At 56.4% G+C, this 25416-nt stretch overlaps 1 protein-coding gene across 1 annotated transcript; it reads right to left on the minus strand.

Annotated features, from left to right (window-relative positions):
• On the minus strand, positions 1-25021 carry MAPK8IP1 (mitogen-activated protein kinase 8 interacting protein 1). Its single transcript, XM_002200148.7, has 12 exons — positions 24904-25021; positions 17658-17763; positions 10089-10322; positions 6334-6415; positions 4926-5798; positions 4238-4313; positions 3634-3806; positions 3234-3343; positions 3003-3122; positions 1890-1960; positions 1462-1560; positions 1-1023 (listed from the first exon to the last, which is right to left on the minus strand). The coding sequence occupies exons 1-12, from the start codon at positions 24984-24986 to the stop codon at positions 951-953; spliced, it is 2100 nt and encodes a 699-aa protein (XP_002200184.2). The 5' UTR covers positions 24987-25021; the 3' UTR covers positions 1-950.
• Positions 25022-25416: the final 395 nt, after the last annotated feature.

Consider the following 25416-nt stretch of genomic DNA (forward strand, 5'->3'; position numbering starts at 1 on the left):
TCCAGGAACCATCATATTTAATAGTTGTTGCCATCACAGCAGATCCAGCTGAAGCACAGAGATCACTGGCTGCAGGGACCGGGAGAGCTCTTTTACCTCCCGGTTGCTTCACATGGCTCCCTGCAGCCTTAGCCCTTCCCTGCCCCACTTCAGGCAGACACCCAGCTTTGTGCAGGGGCTGAGCCCCACTGAGCTGGGGAGCCCCAGCCCTGCCTCTGCCACCTGCAACTTGGGGGAGAGGGGAAAGGGGCAGAGAAAGGCTTCCCTCCCGAGGGTATAGTTACTGCAGGGAGGTATGAGGGGAATTTTTCTCTCTCCCCAGGGCATGGATACAAGATGGAAGGGGTGGGGATGGGGACAGAGGCAGGGGAAAGCTGTCTCATCTCATTCTGAATCTGGCAGAGGAGATACTGGGGCTTCCTCTGCCACCCCTGCCCAGCAGCAATCTCCCCAGGGCCTGGCAGGGAGGTGATCCCATCTCCCAGGCAGGAGCCAGCATATGAGTCTTGTTTTCTGTAGGTGCTGTGTCATCATACTGCAAGAGACTGACCCTGCCATTGCAATTAAAAGTCACCCCAGATGGATGTGACAGGAAGCTGTGCCATGGTCACAAGGAGGAGATGCTGTCACCCCAGCCTGCAGCTGGAAAGGGCACGAGCACACTACTGCTCCCCACCAACTGCTCACAAGCAGGGCACCCAGCCGGTGCCTCTCCAATAGAATAAACTAAGAGTATTTTGTACAATAAACACAATTTGTCCAGCCCTCCCCCCTCCCGTCCCCCCAGCCTGAGGAAGGGGAGTCACGAAAAGAGGCAGCGCTCCGTGCCCCGGGGAGCCCTGCCCCGGGCCCGCTCCTCCTCCAGGCTCAAAGCAGCTCTTGTCCATGCACGACACGGGGAAGGGGCGAGATTGCAGCCCTGGCTGTGCAGGAGGTGCCTGTGCCAGCCCCTACTCCAGGTAGATGTCCTCTGTGGGGCACGTATACTCCACATACTCCTTGTAGAATTGCTGAAAAGCCCTCCTGCAACACAGCACCAGGCAAAGCTTAGCAGCACCTTCCCCACAAGGCAATTCTAGATCCTCGTTTCCATCCTGACCCTCACTCCTTACCCTGTGGCCTGTTTGACCCCCCCAGCCCCGACCTCTTTTGCATTAGCCCCAGAGCTGCCATCAGAGCCACAGGGTCTCCATCCTTGCTCTGATTCCCTGCCCAGTGCACAACTTTCAGCCATCTGCTTGCAAAGTCTTGCACTGGGATTTGTTCCAGTACTGTCAGGAATATGATGCCCATAGTCCTATCAGCCCTGACTCTCAAGCCAAGCATCTCATTTGAGGAGAAGGTGCCAGCCTGGAGCCAGGTCCAAGCCCCACATGTAGGGGGAGATGGCAGGATTCAGCCTGGATGTCTTGTTCCTCCTGCCCTTTATGAGCCAGCCTTCTCTGCCCAGCCAGGACTCACCCTACAGACTCCGCCAGTGGCTTCGTGGACTCCTCTGAGACGAAGACATGACAGGCAAATCTGTGGTCAGCAGGGTGCTTGGTGATAAACCCAAAATATCTGAGGGCAAAAAAGTAGATGTGACTGGACCAGCAGACCTGCAGGCATAGATACCCCAGTATCTCTGAGGTGTACCCACCCTTAAGCATAGGGATTTGGGACCTGAAACCCCTCCAAAAAAACTTGGTGGCCACCCCAGGGTCATGTCAAAGCCCATGTCCAGAGCTGCAGCACTGGGCTCACAGAGAGCCCTCCAAACCAGGGCTCTGGGAAACCTCTTATTTCCTTCCTAGCCCCAGTCATGCTACCCCCAGGGAGCAGGAAGGCAGCAAAGCCTCGCTGCTGAGTTACTAGTGTTGAGAGCTGCACTACACTTCCTTGCTACTCACTTGTTGTTCTTTGGATGGTACCCACAAAAAGAAATGTTCTTCAGCTGGAAAAAATGGCTACACTTGTTTACCTGAGGGAGAGAGAGAGAGAGAGAGGGGAACTGTCAGAGCTTTTCTCCCCACACCCTGCAGTGCAGCTGGTCTCTGGCCACTGGAAATATGCACTTGGGAGACTGAGGAGTGAAATTAATTGGAGACTAATCCTGAGCTGCTATCAGCAGCAGTTTCAGGATTGTTCCAAGCACCTGAACAAAGGGAGCTTTTCCAGGCAGCCCTGCTGGCTCTCACCTCAGCTGTCTTTACCGCCAGTGGCTCCTGCAGGATTTCCCTGGAGGCCCTGAGTCAGACTGTACTCAGGCTAGAGTCAGTGCTGCTGTTCACTAGCACACACAGCCCTCCTTCTTCACTAAAAAGGCTCCCAGAAACACTAGTACATAGAAGATGAATGGATAACTTAGAACTAAACAAGTCAATTCAAGCCTGCGTGTCAAAGGGTACCAGCCAGAAATGAAAACTTATTTATACAAGTCTACAAGTGCAGCTAAGTTGATGGCATCCTCTAGATATAGGCAAGATTTGTAGAAACCTCACCCCAGCTCTATTACGGCACTCAGAGCCACGAGATACTCCTATCCCTCAGCTGGAAGGGAGGTTTCCCAACAGCTTGCTGCAAAGGCCTCACTTTCCTCTGCTCGGCATCCCAATGTGCTTTACTAGGCTACTTATGCAGAATGCTAATCAGTAGCCTGCCCTTGCCAGATAAAGAGATTACAGGGCAGATCTGGAGGACACCACTCAAAATAGCAGCAGAAAGGTTTAGAAGCAGCTGACAGATTACCAGGTACGGCTCAGCTCGCAGCATCCCACTGCAGTGACAATGCCTGGCAGCTGTGAGAGCATCAGCTGGCAGTACTGCCAGAGCTGGGGCCTTGTAGGCATGGGGGACCTCAACTGCAGGCCTAAAATGCTGCTGCTGATGTTTCTCACACCCTCAGACATGGGGTGGAGACCCATAATTTTCATATGCAATCATGGCCTGTAGCGCAGAGGGCATGAGCCAGTTCAGAGCAGCAATCAGGGAAGGGATGAGATGAGCAGGGAGTGGGGCACTACCTTGCTGTGTTCCTTGGAGTCGTCAGCTTTCACAGCAATCTTGACCCCGCGCACACTGATCTCCAGGACACAGCTGGAGGGTGGGTTAAAGTGCACAGTGAGGCGGCGTGTGGTGGCAATCTGTAGGAGAGAGGCACAAAGCCGTGGGACTGTGAGCAGTGATGATTCCCCACTGAGGCTCTGCCCTGCTGAGCAGGCACTCCTGCTCCCTGGGATGGAGTGGGACACTACCTTCTGCATGGCCGCACAGAGCACGTCATTGCCCTTGTGGTAGGGAACCTGCACAGAGCCAAGGAACTTCACCCGAAACTGGTCCACCCAGTCACTGCTCTTGGCCAGAGCTGGAAGAGAGAGCGCATGGCAGGGATCATCCCTGGTGACCAGCTATGTGGGCTGAGATCCACCCCCCTCTCCACCTTCCCACCCCTGTGCTTTTCCCTACCCAGGAAAAGCTTCCCTCAACACCAGCTACCAACTCCCAGCATCACAGCAGAACCTGCTCATTGTTCCCTGCTGGATGCCCAGTTTGCTCCTCGCCCCCCACCCCCCGGCTCAGCATCAGACTGCTCAGATCAGGGAGGATGTGGTACCAGCTGGGGACATCAGCAGGCTGCACACAGGGGTTTGATACCTGTTACATGGTCTGGGTCCTTGGTGACTTCAATAGCATAGTAGGCAGGGAAGATGCCCCGATCTCCTGTGCGCATGTTGTAGGCCTCATACCAATAATCTTCTGCCTGCACCTCCACCAGCAAAGGATCATCCACCTCCAGCTCCAGCTCGTCCGCGTGGCGAGGCACAAACCTGGGCAGAGAGGCACTAGCAGCTGGCTGGCTAGCAGTGCTGGTGGCCTCACTGGCACACTGCTGGGGCACTCACCACCAACCCAGGCAGGGACCTGGGAGCGATGGGGACCTGACACTCTAAATAAAGCACTGGAGGAGGTTTGAGCTCAACAGGCAGCAGCATCCTGGCACCTAATGCAAGGGTATCCCCTATCACACCACCCAAGCTGCTTCTCAGAGGCCCTGACTGTCCTTGGAGGTCTTGCCCATGCAGCAGCCTGGGCAAATGCTGCTCCTGGGCAGGGCACGAGCTACAGACCACAGGTTTGTTCCCCAGGGCTTCCCACACCAGAAACAAACTGGAGTTTGTGCTAGCCCCACCGTGGTGGGAGTGCAGCACCGCCTTCCCCTGATAGAGGCTGTGGACACTGCCAGTGCCTGCAAGCTCACCTAAAGACAGCACGGTGAGTCTGCTCCTGCTCCTCCCCGTTAATCATGCAGGAGAACAACCCAAAGGACTCGGCACCTGGGGACAAAGGCAGAGGAGGACATGTCAGCATTGAGGAATCAGTATCACAGCCAAGAGAGGGACATGGGCCAGGCCATCTGCTAGGGTTCCTGCAGGATGGCTCATCCAAGACAAAGCTGTGTGACACCACAATACAGAGAGACATGGCTGGAGCCGCTGCGCTGGTGCCCATCATCCCTGCTGGGAACAAGACCTCCCTGCACCAACACAAACAGCCGTGACACAGGCATGGGACCAGCCACACCACGGGAAACCCTGCCTGCTGGAGCATGCCAACAGTGCTCTTCTGGGCTTGGAGAGGAGTGTGGCATGCCAGGAATATGATGGCCCCCTGTGAGCTCACTCAGTCTCCCCCTCAGCATGGCTGTATCTTGGGCATGCCTCAATGCAGCCTCAAACTCTACTGCCACCCCCACTGACACTCATACAGTTTTTCCAAGCCCCACCATGCTTCCTGGACCACCAGGTACAAAGCCACAGGCTGCAGCAAGCAGAATTAGGGCTGATGTCTGCTGGTGGCTTCCTATGTCCTGAGCATGTACCAGAGACAGGCAGGGCTGCCCACACAGGCAACCACCAGCCCACCTCCCCCCAGTACTTTGCACTCACTGGAGGAGCGTGCTCGACCACTCATGAAGACATTGAGGAACTTCTTGGAGAAGTGGATGTCTGCCTCGGGGGTGGAGTCCTCAGAGAGGCAGACTGAGTCACGCTTCAGCGCGTCCTCCTCATACTCCTCGCCAATGGCCGACTCATAGGGTGAAGAGATGCAATTGTCGTAGACTGTGGCCGAGTCGCTCTCATCACTGTAGCCTGAGTAGCACTGCTTGAGGCTGACCAGCTCCAGCTGCACGTTCTCATCCACCACCAGCGTGTATTTGACAGAGTCATAGGAGAGGGCACTGGTGTCCGAACTCACAGAGGCTCTCTGAAGGTTGTGCCCTGGCCGGGAGCCACCACTCCCGCCACCACAGGAGGCCCTGGGCAGGTTTGTCTTGTCAGGGGAGGACATGTAATCCAGCACCTCGTCCTCCTCGCTGATGGAGGGGTTGGTTTTCCCTGCCAGGGCCGAATAGCCGGAGGTGTCAATGTCAGAGCTGATGGACATGCGGTTCTCACTGGACTGAGACAGGAACGGCTTGTCAGTCTCCAGGGGGTCCGAGTTCTTCTGCACGGGCGTCAGGTAGATCTCCTCTGTGGCCTCCAGCCTCACATCCGTCTGGTAGCGGATGCGGTCCCGGTGGGCCTCGGGGCCCCTCGTTACCACCACGATGCTGGCACCATGTGGTGGGGCCTGGCTGGTGGCCTGGTGCTTCTCGGGCGGCCGGGACGAGGCAACGCAGGCTGGGGCCATCTGTGTGGCTGCCGTGCGCCGGCATGGGCTCTCCGTGGATGTGCCCCGGTCTTTGGTGGAGGTTGTGCTGTTTTGGTGATTGACCTCATCACTCAGGCAAACGTGGTCATGGGGAGGGGTCTGCTCACCTGTAGGGAGAGGAGAGCAGCATAGACAGCCACAGAGAGGGGATGCTCCCTGACAGGGAAGGTGTCCAGGGATGCCACCCCGACTCACAGAAGTATAGAATCATTTAAGTTGGAAAAGATCTCTAAGATTCTCAAGTCCAAGCATTAACACTGTCAAACCCACCACTAAATCATGTCTCCAAGCACGACATCTACACAATTTTCCACACTTCCAGGGACAGTGATTCCAGCACTTCCCTGCTCCAATGCTTGATCAACATTTCTATGAAGAAATTTTTTCTAATATCCAACCTAGACCTTCCCTGGTGCAACTTGAGGCTGTTTCCTCTTATCCTACTGCGTGCTGCTTGGGAGAAGAGAGCAACTCCCAGCCCACTAACAATCTCCTTTCAGGTAATTGTAGAGAGCAAGACAGTTGTGCACCCTGCATCCATGTGGTATGTTTTCCCCAACCTCCAGGACCACTTGCCTCAAGCTCCTGAGCACCACGAAAGGGTACAAGGAGCTGACCCTGGCCAAAAGCCTGAGAACTCACCCGTTTTAAGAGGGGACGACGACCGGGACACCCGCTCCTGCCAACTGTGCTTTTTCCCCAGAGAGTTGTTATTCAGAGTGTCCTGAGGAGAAGAACAAAGCTGCCTTATAGCCCAAACAGTAAACAGCATGTGGCACAGCAGCACCCATTCCTCCCTGGGTCCACAGCACCCAGCTCAGCTGGACATGCTGGGCATGTGATGCTTGGGGAGACCACAGCCCCACATCTCACCATGCTGCTGCTGCAAGAGCTGGCATGATGGCTGAAGCAGGGGGGGCAAGGAGCTAGCTGGGCTGCATTCCTTCACCAGGGGAAACTCAGCTGCAGAAGCCCACAGCTGAACAGTCCCAAGACAAAAAATTCAAGACCTGAGCCTGCCAACATGCTTTGCTCCCATCCTGCCAGCCCTGCCCATCTTCAAACCACCCAGCTTAATGAAATGGGGGAAATCCCAAGGAACAGGTGTTGTGCTGCTGCTCACTTAGAAGGCAGTTAGCTACTGGTTAAATTAATGCCTGCCTCTGGAGACATCTGTATTAGGTGTATACAGGGGCATACACAGACAGTGTGCATGTATACAAATCTCTACACACAGCCACACATATACAGTTCACTAGCAGGTGTCAATCCTGAACAGCTGGAGAGGAGAGGCAGGATCAGGCCATCCTTGCTGCCCATGCCTGAGTGAGTTTCTGTGGGTGCTGAGCTCTGCCTGCCCAGCCCTGAGTGGCTGGCCATGCATGGGCACAAGGGAACACATGCCCAGCCTTACTGCAACACCCAGGGAGCAAAGGGCACCAAGTCCCCTCTAAGGAGGACTGTCCTTCAGATGAGGGACAAGTCCTCCCTGCCTGCCTCCACAGGGTGTGGCATCCTGCCTGGTGCAGTACCAGCCCTCATCCTCTCCTCCATCCCTGGATCCTCCCCGGCTGCATGCTCCCAGCCCCTCCTATGGGGCACTGAATGTTTCTGCCCCAGTTGCAGCATTTTGCACTGTTAGGTCTTGCCTAAGTACCAAACCACCACTGGGACTCCCTGGACTTTCTCACGACCTTATCACCAACCCGCAGCTGTTCCCAGCAGCACAGGAGCTGCCCTGTCCTTACTTTGCTTCCCCACTGACATGAAGGAAGCCTTTGCCCCAAAATTCCATCATGTCACACACTACTGAACCATGCCTGCCAGATCCCTGCCTCCATGTGGGGAGGGAGAGACACCCTTCACAGAGCTTTGGCAACCTCCCACCATGGCCTCCATGAGTCCCACCTGTGCCAAGGCAAATAACAGCACGTCCCTGCTAGCCTTTCCCAGGGACACGATGGGCCGGGATGTGGGCCAGGCAAGCTGTCACAACAATGGCCTCTGCGTGCAGAGGGCCAAGGGGCCAGCACACACAAGCCAGCCTGGACTGGGACAGGAGGCAGCAATGCAGCAGGCACAGCCCACTGAGCCCACCCATGCCCACGGGGCCAGAGCCCTCAGGGGTCTGTAATGCCCAGCCAGGGTGGAGAGGCATTCACAAAGTCTTAGAGGATGAACCCAGCCAGTCACAACAGCGGTTTCTTGCCCTCTGGGAAGCTGGGGATGTTCCTCTCACCATTTCCAGGCCACCTCCGTGGGATGATGATCATAGAATGCCCAGCAGCAACTGAGACATCACCATTCTGAATCCTAGCCCCACAGGAGCAGAGGGTAGGATTATACTTTGCCTTGTGAACACTCTCTTTGGCAGAGCAGCTGGTGCCCCAACAGGGCATTCAAGACAGGATGCATGGCCATGGTCCCTCTTCTGACTACTTGTAGGAGAAGGGAGCTTTGCAGGTCAAGGGGGTGCAGTGTCTCACACAAGTGGAGACAGATTTCAGGCTGGTCCTCAAGGGATGCCCTGCACCCGTCTTCTCCTCAGGGCACCACATGTAGACAGGGAGAAAGTGCCTCTGGCTAGAGGTAGGCATCCAGAACAAGAAGCCCAAGCACCTTACAGCCAACCTCTCACTAGATCCTACCAAAAGCACTATCCTACCTGGCCAGCCATGCCACAGGCCTGAGCCACCATCCCCGCTGGCTCGGGGCTTCCATTGACAGCTGCAGCAAAGACACCTCTCCCATTCACCATGTCTTCAGCTCAACTGTGCCCACGCCTCCCAGTGAGCTCCACAGCCTCCACCATCTCCTTGCAAGGGGACCATCAGCTTCCCCTCCCCAGCCTACCATCTCTGCAACTCTCCCCACCCCCATCTCTCTCCAGACGCCTGCTCCCACCCCTGGGCACTGGTTGGGACCGAGTGTCTGGGAGAGGGCCCTGCTGTACCCCACCTCTCCCAGCTGGATGTGGCTGCCACATACCACTTGTTCCTCAGGGTCCCTGCACAGGGTGGGACAAGGCTGCTGCTGTCCCTTTGTCCATTATGCTCAGTGGAGCTCCCCCCACCTCCCCAGCCCTGCTGCCTTTGTCCCCGGTGCCAGCTGCCTGCGGGCGCCTATCCTTGGCTCTGTGCCTTCCTCCTCCTCCTCCCACCCATGGCCTCAGGCAGAGAGCTGGCATCAGCTGCCGGTGCTGGGCTGGTGACACCCAGCTCTGACTACTCCCCATCTGTCACCCACGGGGACACCTGCCTCTCACTTCATGCTCCTCGGCTGAACGTCACCGCGACGAAAATCCTCCTACTTGGCAGAAGGCAGAGCTGAATGGAGGAGGGTGGCAAAAATAGCCCTGCACGTCGCGCGCTTCGCGTGGGCTTGTGAAGTTTGCAGAAGCGGCAGAGCAAAGGGACTCCAGCCGCTGCCTCGGGGGTCAGCATGCAGAGCACCAAAACATCATCCACCCCAGGGGTGACAGTAACACTACGGCTGTGTGGGGCAGGCAGTCTTGGCTAAAACCATCCAAAATCTTTACAAAATCTGAGCGTGAGCGAGACAACAGTACCCCCTTGTTCTCATGACCACCATTTTGGGCGTTGCTTTTCTGCCTCTCAGATTTTTTAGGGGGTTCTAACATTAATGCTTCTCTTGCCAGGCACCACCACTCAGAAGCTGAGGCCACCAGATCCCCACTGCCAGGCATGGGGCACCTAGTGTCACCAACCTGCCCCAGAGCTGGTGCTGCCCCAACCCGGGGCAGCTGGAGCCCAGCCAGCTGTTGGTGCCGGCCCTGGGCTCGCCAGTCCGTGGCGCGGTGCCCGGTCCCGCGATGGCTCATTCACGCGTTCAGCATCCACGCCTCGTCTGCTCCCCATCCCACGGGAGCCCTTCGCAGCTCCCGCCCTGCCCCTGCCGCACAGCTCTCTGCCAGGCCACCCGGACCCTGCTGGGGCACATCTCAGTGCCGACACGATTCCTGACGTGTTCCCTCTCCACCTCGGCAGCAGAGATGAAAGAAGGACCCACCCGGTGCCTAAGCCCCCTCAAAGAAACCCCGCCGAGCGCAGTGATGGGATGCTCGGCGGCGGTGCGCAGGGGCGGCCCAGCAAGGTGTGCTCGGGTCCTCGGCACCCAGGGACCCTCGGGCGCGCAGATGGCTCCCTCGGGCCCGGCCCGGGGTAACGCGAGCGGCCGTGGGAAGGGACCCCCGGATGGCGGGGGCGGCTGCGGAGCCGAGCACCGCGGCAACGGAGCCGAGCCCCACCATCCCCTTCTATTCCCTTCCCCTCCCTCCATCCGCCCGAGACAAAAGCCCCGACAGACGGCGGGAGCATCCTTCCTCCCCCTCCTCCTCCACACCACCCAATCGCCCCGAGCCCCCCATCGCGCCTCACCTGGCTGCGAGGCACCTGCGGGAAGAGGTTGAGGGTTGTGGGTCGCTTCGGCCTGTAGACTTCGGTGGTCCCGGCCGGGGGATCTTTCTGCAGCGGCTCGGGCGCCGTCTGCTCCTCGGCCGGCGTGTCCCCCGCCGCGTCGATGAGGTCGAGCTGGAGCATCTCGGCCTGCAGCCGGCTGGCCTCCCCGCCGCCCGCCGCCCGGGCCGCGCCGCCCGCCCGGCTCACATGGCCCTGCCGGGATTAGTGCCGCGATCAGGCCACCGGGCGGGCGGGACGGGCCGCCGCGCCTCCCGCCGGGGCCGGGCAGGGGGGCCGGGGCCGCCGCATCGGCACCTGCGGCCGCTGCCTTTTAAAGGGGCAGCGATGTTATTCCCGGAGCCGGGGAGCCCCGCGCTCCCTCCCCGCCTCCCCAGGCAGGCGTGGGCAGCATCCTTCCTCCCTTAGTGCTGCGGCTCCCCCGGCACCCTATCCCCGGCAGGTGTCTTCTGTAGGTACATGCAGCCGTCACGTTCGCTACGAAGCACGCAAACGTGCACACCCAGGTTTCATGTCGACATAACAAGGACATTTTTACAGTGAGAACAACCATTCTGCAGAACAACCTCCCCAGGGAAATGGTAGAGTCCTCGTCGCATGAGATTTTCAAGATGCCACTAGAGAGTGTGACAGATCGTCTCATCGTCTCACCCAGACTCCCTTTCCCATACAGGGTTTGCCCAGGTGATCCTTTGAGGTCCTTTCCAGCCTGGGCTGCCCCTATGATTCTTCCTTCCAAGGCAGACCGTGCCCTTTCTTGGTTCCTGTCCTGGCAGGTGGGACTCATACAAGCATGTCATCAGTTTGATCAGACTTGGTCTACTCCCTGCCTGGAGCAGGTCACTTGGGGTCTTGTCCATCACACCTGAACATCCTTGTTCAGGTGGAACAAAGAGAACCCACCACCACTCTGGCCCCAGGTACTGCATTACTACTACTGCTTTTTCTCTCTACGGGGTTGAAATTTTCACTGCACACCTCTGAAAGGAGTCAGGCTCCTCCTTCCCTGTAATGCCCACTTGAACCAGCAGCTCCTTTCCCGGTCTTACTCATTGAGGACAAGTTTTCTCTGCCCACTCCTTGCATTCATTTGCATATATATGAGACCTGAGGCCATATGGGAGGGATGCCAGCACTGGCTCTTCAGTCACCGGCAGGTGGTGGCTGTGCTTTGACTGGAGGCAGCTCCACTCTTTCCCCTGTACCTTTGTGGAACAGGGTGGCCACTGTGGCCTGTGGGGACTCTGAGGAGCAGGTGTCCCATCCCACCACCCTGGCTGAGCCCAACTGCTGAGCCACCACACTCCTTGTGGCTGTGTTGCTGGGCAGAGGCACCAATGTCACCTCTGTGTGTGTTTAAAGGTCTGTGGGTGCCTTCCCAAGGCCCTCTCCTTGCATTAACTGGAGCTTGCACATGCAAAGTTGCTGCAGCCAGCAATAAAGGCAGCAACTTGGCATCACCGAGTTGAATTGCCCGTGTTATCAGCTGTTAGTGGTGACTGCAAGCTCCTCAGCAGGCAGAGGTGGGAAGGGTGGGTTTTTGCAGCTGAATACTCTCTGTCTCCAGCTGCATGGAGTCATGAAAGAAATAACAGCCCCAGCAGCTCTGGCAGTCACTCCAAGAGCTCTTGTTGCCACCAGTTCCTGAACTGTCAGACAAAAGCCAGGACAGGCACAGTACAAATGCTCTCATGGGAGTCCTTCCCCCCCAGTGTCCTTGCTGAAGTCCTGCAGTGGGCGAGCAACTGGAGAAGCACTGCTACTGATACTTCTCCTCTTGAACCTTTAAACATTTCAATCCCTTGTTTTGAGCATTAGCCTTCATGCTACAAGTTATGCAGATCTGTCTGTGACAAATCACAAGGATTTTAACATGGAAACTGAGGCATGGGAAAAGAACTGGAGGGAAATGCCAACTGAATAGATTATACCTAGCCAAAGTGGGCATATTGGAGTCAGCTGGTGACATTCAACCTAGACTGCTAATAATGCTGCTTCCATAATCCTGTAGCTGTAGCAATCACTTGGAAAACTCACTGAGGGGAAAGTCCCAGAAGGATGCAGAAAAGCAAATCACCGTCATTCTGAAGAGAAGGGCACCCTAGCAGGGGTGCAGCATTCTAGGTTCAAAAACTAGGAGAAAACTACAGCCACTGCAGGTATTATTTATGGCCTGTAGCTCAACAAAATGATTTTGAAACCACACAGAAATCAATCATCTTACCATGGGAGTGAGACCTGCAGTGATCTGCAAAGCAAGGGCAGGGACTAGACACTGGGAAGCCTTTCTAATTGCAAGGATACTACCACACCAGAACAGGCTGCCTGGAGAGCCCTCTAGGAACAAGTAAATGTCAAAGCAGAGTCCCTTCACTCTATGGGAGAGATTAGAGCGTGTGGGAGAGCAGTACCAGTGCCCAAATCTTGTGGCAGGATAAAAACAAGATGCACACCTCCTCCCCAGTGCAGTCATGGGGACATTCGTGCTTCCTTACAGACCTATCCCTGGGATTGATGTGATGCTGGTGTGCTCCTGCTGATCCTACCTCCCACCTGCACGGTGCCTCGCAATGGCAAAGTCCCAGTGTCCAGCAACTGGTCTCTCTCTGACAGTCCCAATATTGTGATCCATGGTTCCAGGGGACTGGAGCAGAATGAACCCTGCTGCAACTGAGAGATACTGGGATCACTGGTTCAACCTGGGGAATCCCATGTGTGGGGGATGCTGCCCACCTGAGGCAGTTGCTTACTTCCCTGGCAAAGGGAACAAGAGGAGTGGGGTGATACACAAGATATTGCTTGAGTGATGCAAGTCTCTTCCCTGCTCCCCCACTCTCGCAGCCTTCACTGTCAGAGGAGTGGCAAAACCTTCAGCTAGGACAAGCATTTTGTGAGCACAGGGAAGTGAGGAAGACTGGCTGAGCAGAAGGCACAACTGTGCCCCTTCTCCCCACCAGCAGCTGGCTTCAAAGCGCCAGGAGAAGCCTCTCTGCCCCCAGCCTGGCACAGCCACAGCTGGCCATGGACCACAGAGGCAGCTTCATGGGACAGCCTGTGAAAAGCTGCACAGAATAAGCAGCCACCTTGCTCCTTTGCTCCCAGCCCACACATCCAGTTCCCCACTAGTCCCTGGTTTTCAGGCTCATGGCAGCTGCTTCCCCCTTTGCAGTGGGTCCTGCTGGCCTTCTGGGAGCAGATGCCAGCAGCAGCACACTTGGATCAGTGGCACTGAACATCAAGAAAAAGCCCCTGGCATTTCCAGCAATGTTATTATGCTAAAAAAACCTGCTTTTTTCCCTCCGCATATCTTTGTCTTTGTGGTTGTTTCAGACCTTTTCATGCAGACCCATGAAGGCTCAGCACAGCTCTTCTTCAGCTCTTTTCCCTTTGGGCGCTTGTTCTCATGCTCTTGGTATTTCCAAGAGAGGTTTTTTTTTTTGGTTTTTTTTTTTTCCCCCCATTCCTGCATTAACTGTTTTCTACAGTTTCTGTAAAACAGATGAGGCACTAAACTTCTATTAACCTCTGCCTGGCTGTTTGCTGCGATCCATCTTGGTGAAACCAGAGTTTGTCACCCTGGATTTCCAAGCCACTAAAATAAGGCTAAACCCCAAGTCTGGTGCTTTTGTTGCAACTATCCCTCTCAACATATCTGACTGCTGCCATTGGCGAGGTGGAGTTGTGTCCCTCACCCCTTCCCAGCTGACCTCCTGCCTTACCATTCAACAGCCCCAAACACATCTCTGCTCCTCCTACGAGCCCTCTCCTCAGCCTATCTCACTTCTCATTTCATTCACTGGGGACTTCGTGTTGAAATTAAGGCTCTTTTCAACCACACGTGGTATTATTCCTCATTCTTAGAACATGGTTCTCCCATCCACGGTCCTTGTCAGCGGATAGTTCCCTCCTGCACAAACATCAGCCTACACCACCTTGCAGTTTCTGTGTGTCTGAGCCACTGTTTCTGAAGAGCTGCTAAAATAGCCCATAAAGAGGTCATCTTTGTTTTTCTGGGACCAAAAAATGCCCAAAACCCATCTCTGTTTGGGTGTTGACCTCCACACCAGCCGCCTGCTACTGCCACAGGTTTTGTCATCAACCAGCTCTGCCCAGACCGTCCCACCTCATCAAGGTCACAGACTGCCCCCATCCAGCAGTCACCTTTGCAGCCCTCAGGCAGGATTTGTCCCCCTTGTTCCTTGTCAGTGCTTTCCGGCTCCCTGTTGGGTTACTGTGCCTGCCCACCTCTCCAGAGACTTGCTGCTGGGCAGCTGGATGACTCCCTTGTCTCACGGTGCTCCCCAGATCCTGTTTCCCCCTTGCCCGTGGCTCTCTGCTCTGGTGTGACTCGGTGACCAGCAGCTTGCTTTCACCTCACGCTGCTCCACTCCAGCCTTTCACCAGCTGCCCGGCCCTGCAGGGGTGACCAGCGCCAACCCTACAGCCTCTGCACCACGGCTGCTTCGGTCCCAGACTCAGCCAGCATCCCTGCCTCGCCCCCCAGCCAGCCTGCAGGGTGCAGTTAGGCAGCTGATGCTGCCCGCTGCTGATCTGCCGCCCTGCGCCGCACGCAGGCCCGGCCACGCTGCTCCCTCTGGGCCCCACTGCTTCCATCCGGCAGATCCTGCAACCTTGTCGCCCCGAGCTTGCTCTGGATGGCAATCAGCTTGGAAAGCTCCCTGGCTCTCGCCTTCCACATTTGGGATTGAAAAGCCCCTCTCACAGCCATTGTTGTCACCACTTTCAGTTCTGCTCCTCGGGCAATCCTTCGTGTCCCACATAAACCATTTGGATGTATTTTTAGCAGGCATTTTTTCTGAGCATGATAAGCTTCCTCCTTTGCTGTGTTTATGAATAACTCATTGCTTCCCCTATGGCAGCCTCGCATCCCCCTCCCACTCCAGTAGACTCGCAGTGCACCCGGACATTTGTGTAAAGCAGCTCTGAGCTGTCCCCAGGGAAGGCACAGAGCTCACTCCCAGAGCCTGAGCAAACCCTCTACTGGGGGTCAGGTCTCTGTGTTGCAGCACAGGGATGCAGAAACCTCTGAGTAAACTGTTTCGAATGGGCAGAAGAGACCGGTCTTCCTCTCCCTCAAGGAAGGGCTGCAGCACTTGAGATGCAAGTCCCCCCTGCCCCTTCCCCTCCCCGCCAAACTTCAGCCAAGGGCTGTCAATCTGTAGAGAAAAGAAAAATCAAATCCTGCCCTGAGCCCAGTGATGCTATCAGCAGTGGGGAACTGGGATAGGTAACGGGAAGAATCCAGCAACAAACCCACAGGCTCTGTCTGCCTCACCTGTTACAGGCAGAATCTTCCCAAAGCCAGACCCTCACTGTGGCTGTGCCCTCATGGATGCCCAGCACTGGGTTTGCCCTTGGTTTTCCCTGCAGCATTGTGCCCCCTCCCTTCAGCATACATAGCTCACGAGCCCAGACTGTCCCAGGGAAGTCTGGCCAGAACATCCTGTAGCAGGAGGAGGCTGCAGTTGGAGCAGAGATACTGAGCAGCAGCCCCATATCTGGGAACAGACAAATTTTTGCTGGGAAGGTCATGAATTAGACCAAGGAGCACAGCAAGACACCTTCACCTCCCAAGGATGAGATCTGCCTGTACCGTCCTGCCTGCAGTGAGGAATTCCAAACGACACAAATTCACTTTCTAATTTTAAATCTGCGACAAATTCTTGTGCCTTTCCTGTCCTCGCTGGGTCTTTATCAGTTTTCCAGAGGAAGTATTTCCTCTGAGGTACAGAATGATTCTCAAATTACTTGGCTGCTCCTCCAGCATTTGCATCCTTTAGCATGAAACACATTGACAAAATTCAGAAACTCTGTTCAGAGGTATTAGTTCTTAGCTTAAATAAGTAAGTTTTAAGTAGATGAGTTAGAATGGGTTCACAGGGTTATAATACTGTGTGATCTAGTACGTTGTTTGCTCAGTTTTACTTGTCTAGCATCAGTAGCTGGATCTGCTGAAGCCTTGGGACACAAGCTGTGAGTTTACACCTAGCGATGTTTTTGACTGGAATTGAGTTAATTCTCCAAGTAATTTTCCTAGTAGCTGGTGTTTTGTCTTTCTTATGAAAGGAGCATTGATAACACACTGATGCTGCTGGGGTTATTGCTGAATAGTGTTTATCCCAAGCCTAGGGCTTTTTTATTTTCCCATGCTCTGCCAGCGAGCAGGTGCACCAGAAGTACAAACCAGAAGACAAGGAGACTCCAGCTGTCAGCAGAAGCTGTAACTCCACAAGATAAGAACAGTGTATGGCCTGCCTGCACAGACACAGAGAAAGAGCCCAGTAAGATGTTAGAAGACCCCAGACCAAAAATCACCACTGGACGAAGAGCTGCATGGAGAGTGTCTGGAGGGTGGGTGCATGAGTTGTGTGGGTATAAGTGCCCAGGGCTTTCTTTGTTCAGGGTCCCTCTCCACAGGCACCCAGCTTGAGCTGACCTGGTGCTGTACCACTAAACTACTTATTTTTATAAAATCTGAGCCAGGGGCTTTGCTACAAGAAACCTAGGGTTGAGCCTGAAGGAGGAGGAGGCAGCCTTAGAGTGAGTGTGTGTTTGAGTGAGGGGTCGAAAAGGGAACCTGTCAGCTTACTGGGGCTCCCTGCTACAAAGAGACTCTGCTCCCAGCACTTAAAAGTCTCAGGTGGTGTGTCTGTGATTCTTTGAGTGGTGTGAGAAGGCTCAGGCCATACCTTTTCCTTTAACACCCTGCATATTCCCAAAACCAATGTAATTATCAATTTATCTCCACATTTCTGCCCCCATGGCCTTCTAGGGAAGTCCAAACAGTAGTGTGAACCCATCAGGTTCTTGACAGCCTGCTCTAAGATGGATGGGACACCCAGCTGCAGCACCTGCACAGGCTTCCCAGCTGCCATCTTTATTTCACCTGCTGCCTGCTGGCATCAGAGCTACCTCCTTCACCCCTGTTTCAGCAGCCTCCAGGTCTCCAGCCTCCTAAAGACCTGGGAACAGCTCTAGCTAAAGCCAGCTAGCAAGCCTGAGAACACCTCCTGTGAACAGGACAGCTCTCACCATGCCAGCCCAGTGGCATCCCCAGGTCCAGGGATGCATGTGGGGACAGGAGGTACAGCCCAGGTGGAACCTTTGGTGCCACCTTGCAAATGTCCTTGATTCCTGAGAATGCTTGTCAGGTGCCAGATGCTCACTGGTCATCCTGCTCAAATGGGGACATGCCCCCATTTGCACCCAAATCCTTGGCCTCATCCCTGAGGAACAAACTCCAACCCCTATAGCACAGTGTGAACCAAAATGCACCAGCTTTGAGATTGAGTCCCGTGACTTTGGCTGGTGCAGAAAGGACTTGCACTGTGCTGGAGTGAGGAGAGGGCACTGCCAAGCAGAGGGGATTGGGGCCATGGCAGTGGGCTCCTTGAGAAAGCATCACTCATCTGGGGATCTGGTGGTCCTGCATGTGGGCTGATGGCCCTGCCAGCCCCACTGGCACATTCTGCCCATTCCTATCCCTCTCCCCATTCCCATCACACTTACCCGGGTGGCCAGGCTCTCCTTGCAGTGCAGGCTGATTCCACACTCATCAGTGATCTCAGAGAGGTCTTCATCCTCAAATTCCTCAAGGCTGATGTCATGGGTGAGCCTGGAGGGAGTGGAGATGGCCTGGTCACCCACTGCCCCAGTGGTGGACAGGAGGGTGCAGGGTGCTGTGCTGCCTGTGGGCTGGGAGCAGCACTGACACCCCAGGAGAGGCTCTCCTAGTATCTACTAGGAAGAAAGACTGGGAAGGCAGCTTCTTCCTAGAGGGGATAGGTCTGTCCCCATCGAATGGCTGGGCTTGGCATGGTCCACAGCTGTTGGGAAGCAGGAGTGTGTCCCAAAGCAGCCCCTGCCTGACCAAAGACAGCAGCGACAATGGAGATTGAGAGAACATGGAACAGACAGTGCAGCCAGCCCCATTACAGGAAGTCTGTTTGGCTCACACCATCCCAGGTAACCTCTGGGATTGTCCCAGCTGGGCACAGACACCCAACAGGGCAAAGGCTGGGGTTACAGGAAGTGGAAAGGCAGTGTCCAGGGCACAGCTGGAGGATGGACCTGCTGGGACAGGTGACCACATCAAGACCCACAGAACTTTTGAGCACAGCAAACCTCTCAGCCATGGCACAACCAGCCCTTGAGCTGCAGCTGGGAGGGATGTCCCAGCCCAGCTGCCTGCAGTAAGAGAGGGCAGCGATTTCCCTCTGCACCTAAATCACCCCCCAGGGTGACTGTGGGCATCCCTGTGAACATCGGTTCTGCTGAGCTGGTCTGCATGGCCTCAGGAGCCCCTTAGGGCTGTCAGCCCCCAGCCACACAGACTCATTACACCCCTTCAAAACAAGAGAGATCCTTTTAGAAGCTGAAAATGTGCTGATGAGCCCCAGGGGAGTGGTGAAGTTCTCCTGGCTTCTGAGCATTAAAACATATCACCATAGTGGCACCTCAATGTTCTTCTCACTTATTTGTTACCACAGGGGTAAATAAAAGAGCTCAAATCAAAAGGCCTTGGCCAACCTACTCAGACCCCTGAGTTTGTCTGGAGTGGCTATGGACACTTCTTTGCTTGCCACCATTTCCCTTTGCTCCCAGATCCTCTGGCTGGGAGACACTTGGATGAAGGCTATGCCAAGTCCATCAACCTTCTCTGGATTGGTCCCCAGCAGTGCAGTGAGAAAGGAATGAGAATGGTGTTTTGTGACCTGCAGAGCTCCCTCATTCACTTTAAGCATTGCTTGCACATCTTGGGGCTCCCCCCTGCAGTGGGACCAACCCAGTGGCATGGAGGGGTAACATCTCCCCTGCCCCAGCTCCTGGAGAGGGAAAAGAGTGGGAGAAGCCCATGGGTGAAGCAGCATCTTCCCTCTATATTTCTGAGGACCCCACTAGAAGTGGTCTCCTGGGGTGAAGACTACTGGGAACAACCACACCCATGGAGGCAGCCCCTGGAAGACATAACAGGAATGCAAGGACACAGCCTTCAGCACAGGGTGGGATGACTGGACCCACCCCTTTGCCTATCTCCTCCTATGGAAGGGAGGCAACGCGGAGCAGGAGGCTCACGATGAGCCTTCAAAGCACAAATTGATTTCTTCTCCGGTTACACGGGTCGCCAGGGTGGGACATCATCCATTGCTAATGCTTGGGGCCTCCACCCGCCCTGCTGTGGGAGCGCAGTGAGCACTGCGGGGTCCCTGGTGAGAGGCACAACGCTGCCGAGGGGCTGCCAGGGGCTCCCTGGCTCTGCAGGAGCAGCCTGACAGGGTGGCAGTGCCCCCCACCCTGGATGGGGACAGGCAGCCCTGTCCACGCTCTTGGGGATGGGGAGATGCTGAGTGGGTTCCCCAGCCCTGGCCCTGCCTGTCAATGCTGGGGCACAGCAGGAGGTGTCCAGACACCTTCTGCCACTCTGGTGCCTGGCTGTCACCAGCTCCCTGTGCAGCCAGGAAAACTTTGGGCTCAACTGCGTGCCAAGTTTGCTCCTGTCCTGTGGCCATCACTCACAGAGCAGGGTGATGTGCCCAGGAGCAAGGGGCTGCCCCTCATTCCCCTGCATGCCCGCGGGATACTCCCCCCTTCCCTAGGCCCAGCCGGTCCCCTACCATTTCTCCCACTGATCTTCCAGCCAGCTCTCCTCCTCGGTGCTCGACTCCATTTTCAAGGGCAGCTGCATTGAGAAGGACCCCCCTTCTCTGGGGGACACACTCCCACACCAAAAAACACCCCCAGACCTGCTGCGAGGAGTGGTGAGGGAGATGACAGCTGAGCCCGGGGTGCCCACTGCCTCTCCGCCTGCCCCGTCGCAGTCTGTGGCTGCCGGCGCTGCTCTGTATCCTCACTGCGCAACCTGGGGAAGCTCATTAAAAATAGATGGAATCAGCTGTCCTGGAGGGGAAAAAAAAAAAATAACCTCCCCAGCTGAGCCAGTGCCAAGTCCCTGCACTCTGCTGGGGATGCTGACTGCCTCTGCCTGCCAGCCAGCCAGCCTGGCTCCTGCTCTTGCTCCAGCACTCGGCTCCTCAGCACCCAGAGCGGGCACAGGGGATCTGCTAACCCCATCATGGAAACCCTCAGCACCCGGCCTCCTCCGGCCCTTGCAGCATTGCTGTCCCCCACAGCAGGGGGACACAGGCAGGAGCATCTGTCCGGCTTCTCACCAGACAGAGTGAGGCCCAGCACTGATGCAAAGGCCAGAGGGTTTCCAGCACAGCGGGGCTGGCGTCATGGCCAGCTGCACTTCCAAGCCGAGGGGAGCACCTCTGCCAAGGGACAAGCCCAGTCAGTGCACAGCAGTGCTAGCAGCACTGCCCCTTCCCTGTCTGCCCAAAGCTAACTCCCAGACCCACTCCTGCCTCAGGCAGGAGCATTCCTGTGCTTCCCCAACTTCTAACTCATGCTGAGGGCCAGAGAAATACCTGGTGAGCTGCTCTGCCAGCTTCCACCCCTCTTCTGCTGGTGAAGAAAATAGGGGTCTTTCCCAGGAGGGCCTCTCAGGTGTTGCTGACAAACTGTTGGTACAGCAGCCTCAGATAGACCTCCACCACCCCCATGCCTCCCAGACCCACTCCTTGCCCCATCAAGATGAAGCAAAAGTAGCTCTAGCAGAGGCACCCACCAGGACTCAGAGATGGGGACAGGGCATCCCTCTCCCCACGAGCTGCACCCATTCTGACACACAGTGGGGTGGCACCCCCACTGCCACCCACCACAGCACTGCTCTCTCACTGACACCCACTCCAGGAGCCTCAAGTAATGGGTGCATCTCCCACCTCCTGCTTTGCTCCTGGACAGGTTAAGGTGGGTGATGTCACAGGAGCCCAGCTCAGTCCCTGGACTGCCCTGCTGAGCTAACCTGTTGCAAGCTCTCTCCCCACCAGTGCCACACCACCGGTGAATGTCACTCGTGATACTGAGGTCATTGTCACTCAGCCCCACAAGAACAGCATCCAGGACTCTATCTCCCCTATCAGCTCTGCCTGGAGGCACTTCATCTGCTTGAAACCTCAATTAATGCAAGGAATAAAAGGAATCTCTATCTCCGTATTACTCGCGCCCTTTGCTCCTCTCACATGGATGCTCCAGGACTTCTTAGGAAACACAAGGAAGGCTCTCCATTACCCACCTCTGCTCCCTGTGCTGGAAACACCCCTTCCTTCCTCTCTTGTTTCTCAGAGAGGCTAAAAATACCAGGAAAATGAAACAGCTCTGACTCCTCTCAGCTCCATCATTGGCAGTGAAAGTCTGAGCAGGACCTACACGTGTTATTTTGGCCAACTTCCCTTGCCAATGGCCACAGCACCACCGGTATATGGGAGTCTGTCTCCATTTGTAAAGGTGGGAGAACCCTGTCCTTGCAGGTTATGAGTGCTTTCCTGAGAGATGTGCCAAGAGGCACCTGAAGGTGGGCAGCCCTGCTGTATGCATGAGAATTGATAAACTTGGGATTCTCAGGAACTGTGAGCAAGAGTACACATGTGGGTGCATGAACAGAGGCAGATGTTACCTGTCCATGGCAGGAGCAGCTTGATCACAGTCCTAAGAACAGCCTTAAAATCTCAAGATTTTAGATGACTGTGCCTCAAGATAGACCTGCCTGCTGTGCCTCTCTTGACCCCATCCCCTGTCAGCCCACTGCCACTGCAGAGGAGTTTCCACACAGGGCAAAACCAGGACAAACAAAAAGATGTGATGAAGCTGGGTGCTCCAGGCCCAGCTGCCCGAGCCATAGTCTGCTGTTAGGTGCTGTGAGCAAGTCCTGTAACCAGCACCGGTGGGAAAAATAATACTAACCTACATTTGGCTGGCCCCTGCCTTTTTCTTCCATCTCAATGGCCACAGAGACGCTTTATTCGAACCGATGAGAAAGCGCCTCTCTCCCTCCATCAGAGGAAGACAACCCTTCCATCTCCCCTCACAAGAAGACAGGGAGCTCCATTCCAATGCCCAGCTTATTCATTGCCTCCAAACAGGCTTTGCTGACAGCTCCAGATGAGCACGACAGACACATAAAACAAACCACAGAACTAAACTGATTTTTGCCTCAGCCCGAAGGTGCGTCTTTGAACTTCCCGACAAGACTGAGAGAACTTCTTCCCCCAGAGAGCCCCTCCCTTCCCAAAGGGCTGTGATTTCTGACAGGGCTCCCTGAGTAGTAGTTTCCCTCTCTCCTGACCTATGGAAATAACTCCCTAAGGGCTTCTTTCCCTAGGTGCCTTCCTGCCCAGTAGCTAGGTGGATGCCCTTTACTTTTATCAGGGAAAGTTGAAGGAGATAGAGGGGATCAGTCAGTGACCCCTCCCAGGTTCCATCTACATTAGAGCCACAGTCCTGGGGACAGTGGGACAGGCAACACTGTGAGCTCTGCATCCAACTTCATCCCAGTTGTGCCAGTCCTCCCTGTCCCTCTAATGCTGGGTAGAGGGACCCCTAACCCAGAGAGGCTCCAGAGAGCCCCTCACAGGAAAGCCTGCCACAAAGCACAGCCAAAGCTTCTTAGCAGGGCAAGGAGCTGCAACACCGTTTCCCAGAGAAAGATGTTATGGAGCTCCAGTGAACACAGACCACACTGCAAGGCTTTGAGAAGCTTAAGGGAGGATGGATGAGCATGATTTTTTTAATTGCTGTCTCCTAAAATGGTGTTATTCTCATTGTGATGAATAGACACCTCTGGAGGACCTCCTGGCTAAAGGACGGATTATCTCACCATCCTTTTCTTCCGACTTCTTCTCAGACAACACCAAACCATCACTGCCAGGCCACTATGCCTGGTCTCTTCAGAGCTTCAGTGTGCTTGCTGGCCAGGACCAAGCCCTCTCTCAATTCAAGCCAACCGATCACCTAATGCTTGGGCTGGCATGTCACCACTTGGAGCTGGGAGTGCAGATGCATGTACCAAAGGGCAGAAATCTGAAACACCTCATCCAGCAGGCAGGGGCAGAGGGCAGGGCTCACCTCACTGCCAGCCATGGTCTGAGCCTTCACTCTGAACCGCATTCATGGCTGCTGGGTCCAGCTCATCTGCGGGGAACACCCCCTCGCTGAGCCCTGCAGCAGGGACGCAGGACCTGGGACACGCACAAGCCATGCTGTGACACATAACCCAGCTTCTGAAACACAAGCACAGCTCCCTTCTCGCACGACACTCCCTGCCACAACATCGCCTCTGATCTGCCAGACCCTGCCCCAGGCTCAGACACATCACTGCATTTACTTCCACTTACACCCTGAGCTCGGTGCCCGGGGAAGATTTTGCACTCCTGCCTTGATTCCTCAGTTTTCCACCCAGCTGCACAGCCTCCTTCACGAGGTCAGTTCTTCCCTGAAGCAGGCTGGCAGCACACGGGGCTCCTTTTCCAAAGATCTGAGGCCCAGCCAGAAGCAGCAGCTCGTTCTCCCTCCGAGGCCATGGCTGTTTGCTGGGGAGCAGGAGGATGCCGAGGGCACAGCCGCTACCTCCAGGACAGCAGGCGGCAGGCCCAGAGCTGCTCGGCAGCTCAGCCTCCAGCCCCTGGCTCGGTGGCCAAGCCCCTTCTCCATGGTGGGTGATTCCAGCGGCAGCGTTTAATCGCTGGCTTTGCAGGGTACACCAGCCATGTTGCAACAGCTCCCAGCAGCTCTCGCAGGCAGCGCTGCAATAGGAGGCAGCTGCCAAAGACCCGGAGCCACCAGCAACGGGGGTCCAGAAGCACAGCCCTTCGAATATTAATTGCCTGAGCACTACCTTTGCTCAAATGCACCCATCTGTTTCTTCTCAGGGACCCATGGGTTCCCCAGCCTCGGGGGCTGGGCCTGACAGAGGAGGGCATGATCTTGGCTGTGGTCCCAAGTGTGGACCATCCCCTCCTTTCCACCCAAAATCTCAGCACGCAAGGCAGCTGGTACCATTCCCCTCTTTTCAGGCAGCTCCCCCCAGCACCCCTGTGTGGCAGAGGCAAGCAGAGAGCAATGGCTGACGAGGGCACAGCTGCCAGGAGCAGCGAGCCTCCCCTCATGGCAAGTGAACACCGCACCTGCAGGCAGGGGCAGGGCTCCTCCCTTACCTACCCAGCACATCCGTGTGCCAGAGCTACCCTTAGCAGGCACCAGAGGCTCCAAAACCCACAGACATCCCTGGCCTGGCCCACGCCATCAGAAGTCCCTGTGACAAGCCTCATTGGGTTTCAGAGGAGACACAGCCCCCTCCATCCCAAATCGATGGGAGCACTTAGTATTGCTAAGAGGATCAATTCTGGCACTCTCCCACCGTCTCACTTGGGGTTCCTGTTTCACAGGGGTAGGAAGGAAGCAGAAGCACCTGGGATTTCTAGGAAAGGGCTGGAAAAAGGCTTTTCTTGGGGAGGGGAGAGAGATGAAGCTTTTTTCTTCCATGAGGAAGAGGTGTTGGAAGAGGGATGAGACAGGTAAGGAGGCGGGAATGGGGTGCGAGGGGACATGAGGGCAAGCAGGGGGCTGGGAAGCTGCAGTGGTGTATGTGTGGGGTGAGGGCCAACATGGCTTGGGTGGGCGGGCTGAGCAGCCATGGGGGGCTGGAGCGATGTCTGCGGTGGGGTTCGGCGGTGGCTGGGGCGGGGGACAGAAGGGATGGCCGGGCCGGGGGGCTGCGCGCCGAGGGGGCAGAAGCGCTGGAGGAGGCGGGGGCCGGCGCGACCGTGCGGGCGGGGGCTGCAGCAGATGGGGAGCGCTGCCCCGGGCAGGGGGCAGGGGCAGCCCCGAGGGGGTTCCGCGGGGGGACGGCGGCCGGTACCTGAAATTGGGGGGCGAGGCGAGGTGCAGCCCCAGGAAGGGTGAGGCGGGCGGGGATGCAGCTCCTTTCTCTCGCTCCGCCATTCTGTGGCTCTCTCCATGCAGGCGGAGGGCGGGCGGGAGGGAGGGAGGCAGGGAAGGAGGGATGAAGGGAGGGGGATGCTGGCGGTGCCGGCGGGGAGGGACATACCTGCCGCCGGGCGGGGGGAGCGGGGGCGCGGCCCGGAGGCTCCATCCCGCGGCTCCCGGCGGCAGCTGCAGGACAGGCACGGCACGGATGGAGGCGTCACCTCGCACCCCGACCCCGTCCGCTCCGCCCGGGCCTCGGGGAACGCCGGCCCCGGCGGGACAGATGTGCCCGCAGCTGGAGGCTGCACCCTCAAGGGCAGGTGCGAGGGACGGCCAGGGTCTCCCAAGGCCGGGAGGAGTAACCCCAGGAGCGGGGCCGGCTGGCCGAGTGGGCAGGCAGGAGCCCAGGGCGAGGGGCTGGACACAGGGGCCACTTGCAGGGGTC

The sequence above is a fragment of the Taeniopygia guttata genome, chromosome 5 (genome assembly GCF_048771995.1).
Source record: "Taeniopygia guttata chromosome 5, bTaeGut7.mat, whole genome shotgun sequence".
Lineage (NCBI taxonomy): Eukaryota > Metazoa > Chordata > Aves > Passeriformes > Estrildidae > Taeniopygia > Taeniopygia guttata.